Here is a 17,554-nt window from a genome sequence, read left to right as displayed (position 1 = left end):
TGTGTGGAAGGGGACAATGGTTGTGAAACGCGAGGAGCAATTTCTCACATACTTTGCATATTTATGAATATACCTTAGCATTGGATGATCTCAACTCTGTGCTGTGGAAGGATCCCGTGAGTTCAGCCTGTGGGAAATGGCTTGAGAGCATGTTGCAATAAACAGTCCTCATTTCCTGATTGTGACTGGGAGATAGAAACTGTAGCATATAAGAGGGGAGGATTAAAAATGGAGCAGAGCTGTTACTGCATAGCTGGGAGGCAAGAGAACATTTTGACTTACCACAAACAGCTAAACTGAAAGAAGACCCTTGGAAGAGGCTTAGGAGGGCCACCATGCTCCCCCCATTCCTGGCCCTGTTCTGTGTGGGTAAGTCTTGGGGAAGGGGTGGGGAGGACCACTGAGGGTGGTGGTGAGTCAGGCTGTGGAAGCGATTGAAGTCGGTTTGACTTGTGGGGTAGGTAATGGGGCCAGATGGATAAGCAAAGAATAGAAACTTCTATTTCCGGAATACACGTTACCTATGAGGAATGTGTTGGGTGTTTACAGACATTTCCCTCTATTTGTTTTCCAAATTCAGTCATTCCCGAACTTCCCGACATTTTGCCATATGTATGTGGCATCTGTATTCTTCCTCACATGACATTCTTCTTCAAATTGCCTCAGGTTTTTATATTATTATTTTTATACTCAAGTCTATTTTGAAAGATTTGTAAAACACTTCTATTAATAGAAAATCAGTATTCCTCATCAAAATAGAAGATAGTTGTTAGTACATGCAGTGGGGGAAATAATACGATTAAGTTCTAATAGCTACGGCTGCCTGGCTGTAGACACTGAGCCACATCCTCTCCAGTCTTGTTTCTAAGAAATATGAGTGAATGCAAGAAATAGATTGGACAGTTAATTCATCAGCCATCTGGTTTCATTTTTACCTCTTTGAATTATTTGGAAGCAAGTGCCCCAAATTATATAATTCGCCTATAAATAATTCAGTGCATATTTCTAAATATATTAAAATATCACTAATATAATATAATCTTAATTTCAGGTGTACATCATAGTTATTCGACATTTATATTCCTAAAGAAGTGATCACCATGATAAGTCTAGAAGCCATCTGACACCATACGTTATTACAATATCATTGACTATATTCCCTATGCTGTGCATTGCCCTGAGATATTTCTATCTGCTCTCATAGAATGCCCCAAATGCATCTCTGACATTACAACTGACCATGACTAACCACCTTGGTGTCCCGGAGTAAATCTCAAAAATCCAAAATTGATATGGCTTGGAAGAGTGAATCATATGCTCACCACTTTTTCTGTCTGGTAGCTTTATAGATCTACATCAAAATTACTCTGAAAAATGTGTTTTGTAGATATCAATATAGTTGGTCTAGTTTTATTAACTTCTAACGGCGGCTCTCTACTGGGGACAACTTTGTTCACCCTCCTCCCCGGGGACATTGGGCAATATCTGGAGACTTCTTGTTTAGCAACTTGCAAGTACATAATACCTTATTGTTAAGTACCATCACTGTGCTGTACCCTAGAACCTCAGAACTTATCCACCTTGTGGCTGGAAGTTTGTGCCCTGTGACCAGCATTTTCCCATCTCTGTACCCTCAGCCCGACAATCACCATTCCACTCTGTTTCCGTGAGTTCTACGTTTTTAGATTCCACATATAAGTGAGAACATACAGTATTTGTTTTTTCCTGCCTGACTGATTTCACTCAACATAATTCCCTCAAGGTCCATCCACATTGTAAATTTTGTTGCAGTGAACATGGGAGTTCAAGAGGGTGTTTTCGTATCTTTTAGATACATATCCAGAATTGAAATTGCTGAGTCATATGGTTCTATTTTTAATTTTTCGACGACCCTCCACACTGTTTTCTGTCACAGCTGCACCCATTTTTGGCCCATTCATGTCTCTCACACTCTAGAAGCCATGGCACCAGGGGGAAGGGATGGGTCCTACGCCCTCTACAATGCTGACACACTCAGGATACACCTGGGTGACATGCCTAGGGTAATAGAGACCATCAGGAGTCAAGTCTAGTGTCCCTTGTCTGCTCCTCCGCCATGAAATCTAGGATATGGTAGAAGAATAAGATGGATGATGGGGAGAAATGGGTAGGTTTGGGACAAAATAGCAGGGCCATCCAAGATCCTGGGAGCATTATGAAGAGAGAAGAACCTGGGATGGGGACGTGGGACAATGTGAGAGATGGTAGAAAGACTGGTAGGTTTCCTGAGGATGTCCACACTCTGTTTCCTGGATCTTGTGACTATGGGCCTTTTTATGAGGTCGCAGCTAGAAATAAAGTTGGTGATCAGTCGACCTTAAAGTAGAAAGAGGGTCCTGAAAGAGCTGACTGGTCCCAATGTAATCACAAGGGTCCTGCAAGTAGTAAGGAGAAAAGTAAGAGGAGGTCAGACTCAACCATCTACTGCTGGTTTTAAAGGAGAAGGAAGACGCTATGAGCTAAGGCTGCATGTGCTTCTAGAGACTGGAAAAGGTGAGGATTCTCCCTGAGTCTTCAGAAAGAACCAACCCTGCTCACACCTTGATTTCAGCCAGTGAGACCCATAGTGTTGGGTTTCTCTCACCTACAGAATGGCATGCTACTACATTTGTGTTGTTATGAGCCACGCAGTACATGGTGATTTGTTGCAGCAGTGCTAGGACCTAACAGGCGCTGATGTCAATGGGTCTTAGGGTAAGGGAGAGGCTCGGACTGTTGGTGAATATGATGATGAGGGGTCTGTTCTCAGCAAGAGCCCCTGGGATGGTCCCTCAGGGATGACAACAGGGTGATGACCTGGGCTCCAGGAAGGAGCTTATGACTCATGGATGATTCCTTTGCAGGACTGTGTGCTGCCCAAGGAGACAGAAGAGGTGGTGAGTGTATCTAAAGTGCAAACTTCCTCCTTCACTCCAAATTTCACATCTCCCTTCTTTTTCTGTAAATGTGCTTCGTGAGAGCAGGTGAGTGGATCGAATCCAGCCCTGGACTCTGCTTCCTTCCAGAGCCACTTCCCAGGCCCTCCATCAGTGCCCAGCCCAGCTAGATGGTCCCTGCCAACAGTAATGTGACACTGCGATGCTTGGCTCCTACAAGGGAGGCAACCTTTGCTCTCAAAAAGAACAGACTTCCTTTGGAGTCCTTTCTGTCTCCTGACTCCCCAGAGGGCCTGGCTGAATTTCATCTCACTGATCTAAAAACCAGTCATGTTGGAAAGTACATCTGTGAATAGTACAGAGAAAGGAGCCCCCACATAAGGTCACCACCCAGTGATGTCCTTCCACTAGTGGTGACAGGTGAGGACAGGGTGCTCAGAATAATGTATGGTCTTCCTAGGACAGGGATGAGAGAGGAACCAGAGTATGAGAGAGGGCAGGGGGGTCTCATCTCCAATGTAGCTGGGGAGGGGTCATAGAGAAAGACAGGAATGGAGTTGATGACCTTGGCCTCATCCAGGGCTTGTAGAAGGGAAATCAGTTGGAGCAGAAAGAGGATGAGATCAGGTGTCTGTTACTCCTCACACTCCCTGAGAACCCTGCCAGGAGAACAAGGCTGAGCGGGGACCCAAGGCATCTCCCCACTAACTCAGAGCCTTCCTTCTCTTACAGGATATTTGCCTAAACCTTCCCTCCATGCCCACCAAAGGGGTAAGGTGACCACAGGAGAAAAAGGTGACCCTGCAGTTCCAGAGGCCAGAGCATTTGACTGGGTCTAACACGTTTGCTCTACTGAAAAAAGGAACTTCAACACCCCTCCAGCTCTAGAGTCCAGTAGGAAAGGAGACAGCCTTCTTCCTTCAGAATGTGACAGTCAGTGACACGGGAGACTACAGCTGTGTGTACTTCCAGACAAGCGCTCCTTTCTGGGCTTCAGATCCCAGTGATCACCTTTTAATCTGGGTGACAGGTAAAGTTTTTTTCATCAGGACAACAGCTAGCTGGATTATCTGCCAGCCGATATTGTTACCTGGAGTGCATCAGAGGGAAGTTCCCTCCATACAAGGGGAGAAATGGGTAGGTTTGGGACAAGTTCCCTCCATACAAGGGGAGAAGTTCCCTCCATACAAGGGGAGAAATGGGTAGGTTTGGGCTCTGCAGCTTGGAAAAACCACTTGAGAAAAAGGAAGTTAGGGTCAGGATCCTGTGGGAGAGTGAACAGGATCTTCAGATGAGAGGGAGTGTTGATAGTGGAGAATTACAGAAAAAGAGGCTGGCAGAAGGCTTCCCACCAAAGATGACCAGATGTGCTCTGAGGGGGCCAGGCTAGGGCATTTTGTAATAATATCTGACCCTACTAGCCACAAAGTCACTGCATGTCTCCTGGGTAGGGCAGCATTTCTTTAGACTAAAGTGAAAATGACACTTCCTGGAGTTATGCCGGAGGTCCCAGGAAGAAGGGAGAGGAGGAGGGAGAATAACAAAGGTCCCAGGGAATACAGGACAGACTCAGAGCCCTCTGGAAAGACCTGTGTTTGTTTTTCATTCATACTCTTACCTGTCATGCCTTTCAACTCAACTGAGTACAAGTTCTCTCTTTCTGCCTAGCCTTTTCTTTTTTTAAAGGGATGACTTTTAATTGTGGTAAAAATGCATAATATAAAATTAACCATCTTAACCACTTTTAAGTGCACACACAGTATAGTGGCGTTAAGTACATTCAATACTGTGCAACCATCACCAGCATCCATTTCCAGAGCTCTCTTTACCTTGCAAAACTAAAACTCTGTCCTCATTAAATAACTTCCGATTTTCCCCTCCCCTAGCTTCTGGCATCCATCCTTCTACTTTCTGTCTCTATGAATTTGATGACTCTAGACACCTAAGTAGAATTATATAGTACTTGTCTTTGTGTCACTGGTTTATTTCACTGAGCATAATGTCCTCAAGGTCCATCCATGCTGTAGCAGGTGTCCCCAGTCCCAGCTGGTGTCAGAATTTTCTTCCTTTCTGAGGCTGTATAATGTTCCATTGTGTGAATGGACCACATTTGTTTATCCGTTCACCCAGTGATGGAACTTGGGTTGCCTACCCCTTCTGGCCATTGTGGATGGTGCTGCTATGAACACAGGTGTGCAAATATTTCTTTGAAACCCTGCTTTCAGTTCTTTTGGAGAAACACCCAGAAGTGGGATGGCTGGGTCATAAGATCATTCCATTTGTAATCTTTTGAGGGCTCACCACAGTTTTCCATAGTGGCTGCACCCACTTACATTCCCACCAACAGTGCATGAGGCTTCTGTTTGTTTGTGAAAGGGATGCTTTTTGACCCTCTGGACTAGGACTTTCTTTGAGGACTAGGTTTATTGAGGACAAAGAGAGGAAGAGAGGCCAGTAGGAACCAGCCCTCACCCGGGCAGGGCTGACCCTCCAGTGTTGATAAGACCAACTATAAATCCATGTGGTTGGATGAAGGTCCCAGAGTGTCCAAGCACAGGAGACAGGATCTGGGGACCCTAGGAACCCCAGGCCCTTTGAGGCAGTAGAGGGTGTGACCACAGGTTCTGAGGTCAGATGCACCCAAGTTAAAACAGCAGTGCTGGCACTTGCCATCCACAAGGTGCTACGCGAGTTGCCTCTTCTTATGCCCTTCTCAGGTGTAGACTGGGGGACAGCAAAGCACATGAATGGCCCATGCAACTTCTGTGAGAGCTAAACATGAGTCGATTCTAATTAACAGTTCTGATAACAGTGTCTGTATTAGTGAAGACACTTGATTGCAAGTTACAAAAATATGGAAGAAGCCCAGAAAGAGTGGGAGGATGCATTGGTCTACAGAATTAAAGGGATAATTCAGAGTGTCTGATCTGACGCTGTTGACATAGTCACTGAGCTGGTTTGGGGGAGAGAAAAATGCAACCTGTGCATCAGAGGGTGTTTAGCAGCATTCGTGACCTCTACCCACTACATGTCCCCCTCTCTGGTTGTGACAACTGAAAATGTCTCTAGATATTGCCAAATATCCCCTGGGAGGCCATTGCATGCCTGGCTGGAAACCATGGAGTCATGGACTATAAACTGTGGGAAATGCAAGATGCCAGTGGGCTTGAGGAAGCAGAGCCAGGGCCTGGGATTCTGCCCGACTCTTTCCCTCTGACACTTGTGTTCTGTCTGTTTTATTCTTAGTCTGGACCAGCTTCCTCTGCTGGGCACAGAGCATGGCTTTCACGAGCCGAGTTTTATGGCTCATAAATGCTTCCCCCTGGAGAGGAGACTGACCCTCTTTCCAGACCAGTTCAAAACAGACACACAAACCAACACATAAAGGCTGGGGAGAGACTGTGAGTGGCCCTGGTCAACTCAGCCCCTGAGTCAATTGCAGGGACGCTCACCTCACTCCATCTAGGGTGACAGGAACGCAGAGAGGGAACAAGCAGTTCCTGAAAGAGAGGTACCATTCTCTGATGCCATGGACTGAGTGCCTGTGTGCTCCCAAATATGTGTGTTGAAATCCTAATGCCCAATGCGGTGGCATCTGGAGAAGTGTGAGGTGAGGAGGCCATGAGAGTGGGGTTGCATGAATGAGATCAGTGGCCTCATAGAAGAGACCCCAAAGAGCTTTCTGTCCTCTTCTGCTGAGTGAGAACAGAGTGGGAATTCTGCCACCCAGAAGCGGGCCCTCACCCTGCCACACTGGCACGTGACCTCTGTCTTCCAGCTTCCAGAACTGGGAGAAAGAAACATCTGTGGTTAAACCCTCCGACCTGTGGTGTTTGGTTATAGCAACCTGACAAAGGCACCTGAGGTGGCGGCTGTAACATGACATTCAATGAAGGTGTTTGCCACAGAATCACAGACCCCTAGTCATGGGAAGAAATTCAAAGCACCAGTCTAACTTGGAGACTACTGGCAACAAGGAAAATGTTCTCTCTGCCCCATGCTGAGCCCGGGAGTGAGGCAGCAGGTTCATGTTCTTAGGGTCATCCATCCTGCATCTGTGGCCCATTGGCTCCATTCTGACCTCTCAGTCACTGTGGAGGACACTCAGCGTCCCCTCCAGGGGAACATACAATAACTGGGAAGAAAGAGACCATTCAAACAACCAGAATCACTTGAACAGGACACAGGCACCCATCATGTGGGTGGATGGCTACATGGTCCGGAAGGCTATGAAGGGAGTCTTGTTTCTGTGGATGATGATAACCATTTGAAGTTTAGTTGGGCCCATTAACTAATAATCCATTTTCCCATAGATTGCTTAGCCTCTCTCTGCCTTATCAGTTTCTTCATCTGTTAAGTGGGGCTGTTAGTAGTACTTACACGATGGACTCATGGTAAAATTCTGGTGAGTCATTTTACCCAAGTCCATTCCAAACCCTGTCTGGTGCAGAGCAAATGCCATATAAGTATTTGCTATTATTATCATTATGAACGCCCCAAACTCCTTCCTCTGAATTCCAAACTAGCTTTATCGAGAACTGTGTTCCTAGTGGGAGACTTCCCAGGAAATAGCGGACTAGAGAACATGTGTATCCCTCTCATGATAACGGTAAATATTCCTATTATCACTATTAATGATGAATGTTGGTGGAAAATTATATGATGTCTAAGGTCTTCCAGGTCCTAATAAAGCTAGGGGTGTATGTCTGTCTCTGTAACTTGGTTCAATTGTATGTGACAAGGTCAAGTGCAGATGAGACGGTCTTTTCAACAGAGAGGCAAAATGGGAAGAAGACACAGAAAGTCAGATTTGCTCTCTGTAGAAGGGGGAACTTTTCAATCATTTTTGGGTTATTCAACAACTGGTGACTGCTTTTTTCCCCCAGTCCACTATTCTTGGCATATGAGGAACTTTCTGAGTTTCTTACTTGAGGGTCATAATTATTGCTGCTTCTGACATGGATATTCTGAGATAACAGGTAACCTGGAATGACCCAGGCTGCTGTTGTCCAGCTCAATCTAGACCCTTCCTGTCTTCCTTCAGCTGCAGCCCAAATCTTGGCAACTGTCGCTGAGGGCCACAGGCTGAGGAAGATGTCCCTGGCAGTGTGCTGGGAGGGCAGATGACTGGGTGCAGGTGCACTGACAGATTACTGAAAACAGGCCAAGAGTTTCCCTTTGGGTTTCACCAGAGACTTTAAAAAATGCCTTAGTTTTATGTGGCTGCTGTAAGAGCGGGACTCTGAACACGCTGCTGCAGCGGTGTGTTGACCTGCGGAGATATGAGGGTCACCTCATCAACCAAGGCAGGAGTCAGGCAGCAGAGCTAGGTGGAGGTGGTAATCCTGACAGAAGAACAAGAAGGGGGAGAAGTGGCCTCAGCTTCATCCTTTATTTCCCTTAAACCACTGGTTGCTGACCAGGGCCATTTGCTACTCGGTGACATATAGTGATGTCTGGAGATGCATTGGGTGGTCGCAACTGGGGATGTGGGTGCTCCTGGGAGATGCTGCACAACATCTCATGATGCAAGGGGCCCCTGCCCCATAATTATCTAGCCCCGAATGTTAACAATGTGAAAGTTGAGACATCCTACTAGAGACTCCTTGACTGGTTTCCGGTTAGTCATCTGAGTTCTTGACAGGGACTCTGGGGATGGAGCACACATTCTCCTCTGACCTCTGAAGCCTCTAGTTATTTAAAATGCGTGCCCCAAACTGGCAATTGCTCAAGAAGTAGCTGTCACCTAACTTGGCATCTTCCATGTTCCCTAAGGTTACTCGTGTGTTTTTCCCTACTTTATTCCAAAGTCCGATTTGTCCCCAGTTGCCCAGTCTGATTCCTGCAGAGCCAGGCCCCAGGACTCTGAGGGTGCGTGGGCTATTCATTATTTCTGAGCTGTGGCCTCTGGTTCTGCAGAAAGCAGAATGCAGCTGGCAGGGAGGGTTGTGTTGGCTGGAAGAGGTGGCAATAAATAGCACCCTATTTCTTGATAGTGGCTGTGAAAAGGAAAATAAGCTTGTAAGACAGAGAAGTGAAGAACTGAAGGAGGCAGCAGAGAGAGTAGAAGAAATATGCTGGGGTTGGGTAGTAAACTGCAAAGTCCCGTGGCTGTCCCCTTCTTTCAAGTACAGAGTTGAAGGGGGTCTTCGCATGGTCTCAGGGCCGCTTCTCCTGCTTCGGTCAACATCAAGGGGCAGGGCCAACACAGCTGTGGATGGGGAGGCAATGGAGGGTGGAGTGGTGTGGTGACTATCACATCAGCAGAGCTAATGAAGCCGGACTCTCTCAGTCACACCTCGCCCTCACAGGCGTGTGACCCAGTACAACTCCTGTTGTACTGAGCTTTAGTTTGCTTATCTGTAAAACAAAAACAAAAACAAAAACAATACAACAAAACTCACTCTTGCTTCATCCTAATATTTCTGAGCAATGGGATTACAAAACACCTAGGAGGCCATGGGGAAGATGCAAGACCAGGTGTGTGAGTAAGTGCTCAAAAAGTGTTAGTTGGGTTATTAGTATGTTGTCCCAGAAGAACTATAGGAAATGGGCAAGATACTCCATTTGTTCTGGGAACCATGGCCATAACTGACTTAAGAGAATTCTGTCTACCTGTATGAGGCCAAGTCCTCCAGAGAAACACAAAAAAACAGGATATATATATATGTATCTCCTATTATATATACGTACATATGTATACACATAGATACAGAGATGACCTTGATCTTGATTATAATTATTTCATATGTAATATATATCCCATATGTGCATATGAAATTATATAACATATCTTATATATAAGAATTTCCTTTCTTTGGAGAAATTTGGGAAATATTACCTAATAGAATAGAAATAATAATGTAACAGATGGTCACGCATCGCCACCCAGAATGGTGCTTGTTCACATTTAGTCGTATTTACTCCAAGTTGTTTTCTTTCCGCAAATAAAGACAAAAAAGAAGTCCTCTTCTCCTCCCCATGCCATCCCCATTATCTCGCCTTCCCTGGTAGAAACTTGCACCCTGAACTCACTGTTATCATTTCTGTGCATGTTTTTATACATTGACAATATGGGTATGCCTTTGTAAATAACATACAGAGTTTTTAAAATCATATTTCAGTAGTCTGCTGTTGTGACTGTTGTTCTGTCACCTGGTTTTTTTAAGTGAAGAATTCTGTCTTCTAGATGGGACTGAGTCCTCCCAGAGAGCAAAAACACCTCCAGGTAAGGGACAGAAGCACGCAGACACCAGTGAGGCTCCCTGTGCACAAGCGAGGTGTCTATCGCTGGGGACGTCCTCCAGGACATTTGTCTGTGTTCTGGTGATGCCTGAAGACTGCAGTTCAGGGACACGTCTTTTGTGGTGGAGGTCAGTGTGCCGGTTCTGCCTACTCAGTAGCTGAGCCCTTGGGCCCTCAGCTTGTGCATCTTCCAAAAGGCATCGCTCCATGTCCTGGGATGCATATCTGTGGGAGAGGGGTGCAATGAACCCCCAGCCATCAGGGGAACTCAGTCACTGGAGACACAGGTAGACATCAGAACAGGTTTCAGAAGCCAATTGGCCCTCTCACCTACTCTCCTCTCGTCAGGGACCACTGAAATTATCCTCATTGTCACCTTCACCCTCCTCTTCCTCCTTGCAGCCTTCCTCATCTACAGATGCTCCTGCTGTGGTGAGTTCAAGAGAATGATGGCCGCATCTTCTGGGGGAAGAGGGTGAAACATACGAAGAAGTTACCGTTACAGGGTTAACCTGTCCCCTTCTCTTTCTTTATCCCCAGGGGCAGCTGCTGACAGGATGACCAAAAGGTAGACCACTCAGGGAACCCCACCAGCCCACACTTACCTTTCCTCCACCCACGTGCCCCAGACCAGCTCCAGTGACCACCCAAGTCCCTCTCCACCTCTGTCTTCTCACCAGCACCCTCTACTTCTCAGGCGATGTTCTTCCCTTGGATTCTCTCCCCATGGAGCACACTGCCCCAATCACTTTCTCCTCCTGAGCATTGATGACTTGGGGACCCAAGGGTGGGATGTCCAAGCTGGGAGTAGGTGGAGAGACTTGGATTTCCATTTTGCATCTCACCCCCACCTAGTCAGAAGGATCTTGATTTCTTTCTCCAACTTCCTTGATCACCAAAGCTTCACTGTTTCTCTCTCACCTCCTGCTTTTCTAAGAAACCTGAAGAAGTCATGACAGGTGACCAACCTGGGAAAGTAAGTGGTGTAGGGGAGTTTGTAAGTGTGTGTGTAAATGCGTGTGTGTGGTGTGTGCACATGTGGGTGCTGCGTGCAAGGGAGTCTGTGTGTGTAGGTGTGTACACATTCTGTATGTACACAGATATGTGTGCATGTTTGAGTATGCATGCATGTCTGTGTGTGTGCATGTACGTGTATAGACCTGACCCCTGGAGTCTGAGGGTGAAACCATGGCAGAATCTCCTCCTTTCCAGATGTGTCTCCAGCTACGAAGAGCTGCTATACTGCCCTGGTGAGTTTCCAGTTTGGCGATTTCCCATCAGCCCCTCCCTCAGTTCAGGCTCCAGAGATCCTTTTCCAGTTCTGTCAATGGTTTGGGCCTCTGCTTTCATCCTCCCAAACCCTTCCTCTACATTTTGGGAGAACTTGGGCTGAATCCATCTATGCCTCCTCTGGCTGTGGGACCTTTACCCCACAGCCCCTCCTTTCCAGGGACACTTCCCATCTGTAAACAGGGCAAGCCCTTCCTTCCTCATATGATCAACTGGGTGGCTTCACAAGCTCACGGCCACAGAAACAGCAGTAGGATTGCAGGTGGGGTGAAAGCACCTAGTATCTTGAAGCTATATCACTGCTGACTATCTGTGGGACCCTGGGAAAATGCCAGTCTCACCCTGAGACTGTTTCCTCATGGTGAAAATATGGTGAGACCCCCTATAAAGCACCAACCTCGCTATATCAGTTATGGGTAGCAGTATGAATAGTAACTCTTATTTTTTCTCTTTACGATTCAATTTTTTAAAAATTGTAGCAAAATAAACATAAAGCTCACTGTTTTGACGTGTATGATTCAATGACATCTGGCGCATTCTCAGTGCTGTGCAACAATCCATCATTATCTAGTTCCGGAATGTTCTCATCACCCCAAAGGAACTCCCACACCTGGAAGCAGTCACTGCCCACCCTTCCTCCCTGCCCCTGGCCCCTGGCAGTTATTAATCTGCTTCCTGACCCTATGGGTCTACCTGTTCTGGGTGTTTTCTACTAACACTTTGGTAGCTGTTTGCATGAACTATCTACTGCTGCTTAACAAATCATCCCCCAAACATAGCAGCTTAAAGCAACAGCTCATATCTCAGTTGCCTATAGGAAAGAGGCTGGGTGTGTCTGAGCAGGGTCCCTTCACTCTGGGTCTCTCAGAGCTGTGACTAAGCTGCTGGCTAGGTCAGCTTGGGGCTTGGTTAGGAGACAATCTGCTTCCACATTCACTTGGGTGGTGGCCAGCAGGATCCTGTTCCTCGCTGGCCACTGGCTGGAGACCACACTGGCCACATGGGCCTCTCCCTAGGGCAGCTCTGAACGTGGCAGCTGGTTTCATCAGTGTGAGTGAGTAAGGGGACAATAGAGAAGTGGGTACGATAGAAGTCACAGTCCTTCATTACCTCACTTGGACACGCCATGCCATCTTTTTCCTGGATTTTTTCTTGTCATACCCCTTTGATGGGTATGAGATACTAGGCCCAGCCAATTCTCAAGAGCACAGGGGGCCTCTCAAAGGCTCGGGGCGTCAGAGGCTCTGGGGAGGGATCCCAGGAAGCTGTCCAGCATGCTCAGTGTCATCGGGAAATGGTCCTCCCTGGAAGGCTTGATGCTTTTCTCCTTGCTCACCTTTAGGAGGAAGGATCTCAGGTGTCAAGAGCTGAAGAAGCTCATGGAGTGACGTATGCTGAGCTCGACGCCAGTGCCCTGAGTGTAGGCCCCCACATACAGGTGAAGCAGCCTCTGGAGACCTGTGTGTACTCGGCCCTTAAAACGTAGCCAGGGCATCTGGAGCCAGAAGGACCTCCGACACGGGAATCGACAACAGACTGAGGTTGGGGGACAAGGCACAGCAGAACCCCTTTCTTCAAATTTCCAATCTAGACTTGTCCTTCTAAAAAATTATTTTTTAAAAGTGAGAGGTATCAGCTACATAAAGTAATATGCAAATGTGATGACTCAGATGGGGCAGAGGGCTGGAAATGCCAGGAAGACCAACCATGTGATTAGAGGGCTGGAGCCTGGGCCAGTGGGTGTAAGCCCGACCTCTAGGGGAGAGAGCAAGGCTAGAGATGGGCTCAAGCCTATGGTGAGACTTCATCCGCAGCTGTGTGGTGACATCCCAATGTGAACTCTGGACACCGAGGCTGCGGGAGCTTCCTGGTTGGGACATGCCTTGATGAGTTGGGAGGGTGACACACTCTGAGAATATAGGAAGCTCTGCTTTGGGGACCCTTCCAGGCCTCACCACATGTGCCTCTTCATTTAATTGGTCCTGGTTGTATCCTTCGTAATAAAATCATAATCCTAAATAAAGCACTTTCTTTGAGTGTCTCTAAGAAATTACTGAATCGGAGTGGGGGGAATTGAGAACCTCCAAATTTTTTAGCTGTTGGTCAGAAGTGCAGGTGGCCTGGGAACAGTGAGCTTGCAGCTGGGGTGTGAAGTGGGGGTACACTTGTGGGCGCTGCACCCTTCGCCTGGGGATCTGTGCCAACTCTGGGTGGTGGGCACAACAGTGACATCACAGCTCAGAAGTGAGTCTTTTCCCAGTTAAACCTTCAGATCAGACCCCAGCCCTGGCTGACACAGTGACTGCAGCCCCTGAGGGCCCTGCTAGTTTGTGCTTGGGTTCTTGGCCCTCAGAACCAGGAGAGAATAAACTGCATGTTGCTGATACCACTAATTTGTGGTAATATCTCAACACAGCAATAGTCAATACCGTCACCTTACTGTGCACCCTCCCACAGAATGATGCCTAGGACAGGAGCCCTTCAAAGCGTTTTCTGGAGAGGAAACAAATAGGCTTTTGAGACAGAGCTGGATTCTGATTCTGGCACCTGCCTCTCCCACTTGTCTGAGATGGGGAACCTGCCTTGCTGTGCCTCGGTTTACTTATTTCCAATTAAAGAAACCTGAAGGCATTTTACCAAGTACAATTTGTGCACCTGTATGGTGAAGTAGTGCCCACAAGGCTACCCCCACTTCACACCCCAGCTGCAAACTGGACAAAATGTAGGTAAATTGGAATTTACACTTTTAAGTAGCAGAGACACAAATATTTTCTGACATAGAGACAAAAAGCAGTGAGGATGGCTCAGTAAGTTGATATGGAAGAAAGGGAAGCATTCTTCCTTTACCAAAAACTGAACCTGGGCACTCTGAGTAAAAGCACTGGATCTTAGGCCCTAAGATACTAGGGAACACAGTCCTAGCTGTGTCTGAATCTGAAAGCATGTTGTTCACCCCGAGAGGACTGTGCATGCACCCCTGTGGCTGGGTGCTGCCTTTCAGGCAGAAAGGGGAAGGGAGACAGAGGACGGCAGCATGCTGCTAGAAGGGGCAAATGTAGTAGGGGTCTGATCTGTTAAGTCGGGTTGGCTGGAAAACACTTTATCTATGATTTCAGTGCAATCGTGGTCTGCCTGGCCGGGCCTGACAGGTAGCTGGTTTGTTGGCCTCTGACACAAGGAGAGCCGTGGCTGTGAGTGCTCACAAGCAGGGTGGCCTGCCCTGGGTGACAGAGTCAAGCTATTTGGAGAGATAAGCCACGAGATGGTGCCAAGATATTAGCAGTTGAATTAAGACTCCTACTGCGACACCTGTGCACTCCTGTACGTACAGAAAGAAAGATTTGATTAAGTTTGTGAGTCTTTGTTTGGGGGTGCCTATTAGTGAGTGCCCATTTGATTTCTTTCAAAGGCCTTCTGTTGTGTAGATTCCCAGAGTAGGGGCTCCGGTTCTCCCCCCTTTGTGGCTTAATAGAGAGGTTTGGCCACATGTGTCCAAAGGTAATTTTAGCCTGTAGTTTTCCTAAAAGATCTCATCCTATCAGTGCCACAGGGCAGTCAGGCAGATATAGGAATTCATGGATGACTTTTTTCCTAGGTTGCACCGGTGGGGCTGCAGGAAGGGGCAATGGACTCGTCCCCCAGTTGCTCCTATATTGGTAGCTTGTCTTTGAGAAAGGGGGCCCACAGGCTAGGTTACAACTGAGTGTTCAGCTCCGGGGTCAACTACAAAGTCAATAGGTTGGCTGCCCAACTATCATTTGGACTATAGGCTCCTGGGGGGCCTAGGAGAATGAAGCCTGGTCTGGCCTAGCGCTGGTAGCATAGGCTTCTCCTTCTTCTTTTTTTTTTAACTGGCCTTGGGAGGGTGCTGAGGCTTGGGCTAGAGGACCCTACAATTCTCTTCTAGGCAGACTCTCAACTAAGGGGGTCGGGTGTGAAATATTGCCCTCCAAGAATCAATATAAGGGAATTGGCCTGGGTGGCCAGGTTGACCTGTAGTGACTTGAGAGACCTTTGCAATGATTTTCTTATCAAGAGTTTCCTCTGCTATCCAATACCAAAAGAGGGCCAGTTTATTTCACAAAGGATGCGGAGTTTCTGTGGGGTGAGTTTAACTCCATAATCTCCCGAATAACCCTTTCTGAAATTCTTAAGCATACAACCTAAAGATGTCTGTTTACTCTGTTGTCTACCCATCCTTTTATCCATGGTCAGTGACACACATGCACTCAGAGATTCAATTCGCCCATCGCCTATCTCCAGCCGCTCTCCTCACGGGGATCTTTCAGGCACCTCTTAGCAATTGGTGAGTTGTTGTAAACCCCCGACTCAGATCACTGGAGTAGACTCCTCATGGAGATCCAGTGACACCACAATAAGCTATATGAGGTTCATCACAGAACCACAGATAGGGGCTCAACTCTCGCTTCATAGCAAGACCACGTATCAATCACACGCAATCACACACCAAACACTCCGCCCTCTGCCCTACGTACCTGAGAGTTCACAGTTTCCTCTAACAAATGTAGAGTACTCAGGTGACTTCGGGAATTGATCAGACTCCCCTTCTGCCCTTTAGCGGGCAGGCTATCCCTGGGACCTGGGTCCTTACCATACCATTCAGTTGGGCAGTGCTCCTGGGATGGTTCCTATGCCTCTCCGGGTTCCATTGTGTTGCTGATGCGACCGCCCAAGGTCACTGGAAGAGTCATCCTCCCCTATAGATAATAGGTCTGCTGGTGCCAGGTGAAGTCTGCTTCTCCCAGCATCCTGGGTGCTGGACCCCAAAGACAAGAGAGGCAAAAAACTGCCGTGTTCACATCCCAGATGAGCCCCCAGAAAGGTTGTAGGATTCTCGAATGGAAAGACGCGACACCGAGGCGATAAGCAGGAAGCAGCACTTATTGATGCTGACATAACACAACAGGTAGTTGTATACAGTCTTGTCATACCTACACAGCTACAGAGATAAGAAAGAACATTAACTAGTTGGTAAGCTGTGAAAACCGGATGTCAGCTGGAGAGTCCTTGAGGTCGGGGAGAGGGCAGTCAGGAATGAACTTATTTGAACTTAATGGCCAGGCAGGGTTAGGCTGCCACACTAATTGGGTGTATTCTGTTACCTTGTCTTCCAGTTCGTTGATTCGATCTTCTGCTTCATCCAATCTACTGTTGAATCCTTCTAGTGTATTCTTCATTTCAGTTATTCTATTCTTCATTTCTGTCTGGTTCTTTTTTTATGGTTTCTATGTCCTTTTTTATGCTTACTATCTCTCTGTTAAGGTTCTTATTGTGTTCATCCATTCTCTCCCCAAGTTCATTGAGCATCTTTATAACCATTGTTTTTTAACTTTGGTCTCTGGTAGGTTGCTTGCCTCCATTTCATTTAGCTTATTTTCTGGAGTTTTCTCCTGTTGTTTCATTTGTGGCATGTTTGTTTTCTCATTTTATTAGCCTCTCTGTGTTCTTTTCTATGTGTCAGGAGTATTTGTTTCATCTCTCAGCCTTAGCCAGATGGCCTAATGTGGAAAGTGTCCTGTGTGGCCTAGTGGCACACTCTCCCTGATCCCTTATGCCGGGAGCTCTGGACATGATCTTTGTGTGGGTTATGTGTGATCTTCTGTTGTCATCAAGCCTTAATTGTTGTTAGTAGATCAGTGGATGGGATCAATGCTCAAGCTAACTAATTGTGGGAACTGGCTGCACTCACAGGGTAAGAGTTGCTGTGTGGGGGCTAACTGGCCCCATTGAGTGGGATTTGCCCTAGTAGGCTTGTGTATTTGTTGCAACCACCCTTTGTGTGTACCGCTTATTAGACTAGTCAGGAGTTGCTCTGTTGTAGTCTTGTGCCAGGCTTTGAATGTGTTGGTTTTGTGGCCCCTTGGGAGGGGCTCCCCAGTAGGCCAAGATCAGTCATTGCTTTTGATTGCTCAGGGCTACCTGGTGAGAACTACAAAGTGATCTGCAGATGGTTGTTGCCTATGCTGGATCTAAGAGACAAAGCTGTAGGCAGCGGCCTGGTTATCCCCCTAACCTAGAGCAGTTTAGCAGAGGGACCAGTGCTCCTCTAGGTCTGACGTGCCTGTCAGTTGTCCATAAGTCTC

At 47.2% G+C, this 17,554-nt stretch overlaps 1 protein-coding gene across 1 annotated transcript; it reads left to right on the top strand.

The window, feature by feature from the left end:
• The first annotated feature begins 2,983 nt into the window (after nucleotides 1-2,983).
• TARM1 (T cell-interacting, activating receptor on myeloid cells 1) lies at nucleotides 2,984-12,936 on the top strand. Its single transcript, XM_023526217.1, is given in 8 exon segments — nucleotides 2,984-3,335; nucleotides 3,648-3,706; nucleotides 3,708-3,945; nucleotides 10,509-10,592; nucleotides 10,701-10,728; nucleotides 11,373-11,410; nucleotides 12,472-12,500; nucleotides 12,793-12,936. Coding segments are annotated over 8 exon segments (972 nt in total).
• The last annotated feature ends 4,618 nt before the right edge of the window (nucleotides 12,937-17,554 follow it).

The sequence above is a fragment of the Pteropus vampyrus genome, unplaced genomic scaffold (assembly GCF_000151845.1).
Source record: "Pteropus vampyrus isolate Shadow unplaced genomic scaffold, Pvam_2.0 Scaffold745, whole genome shotgun sequence".
Lineage (NCBI taxonomy): Eukaryota > Metazoa > Chordata > Mammalia > Chiroptera > Pteropodidae > Pteropus > Pteropus vampyrus.
This window is presented reverse-complemented; position numbering and strand designations above follow the sequence as displayed.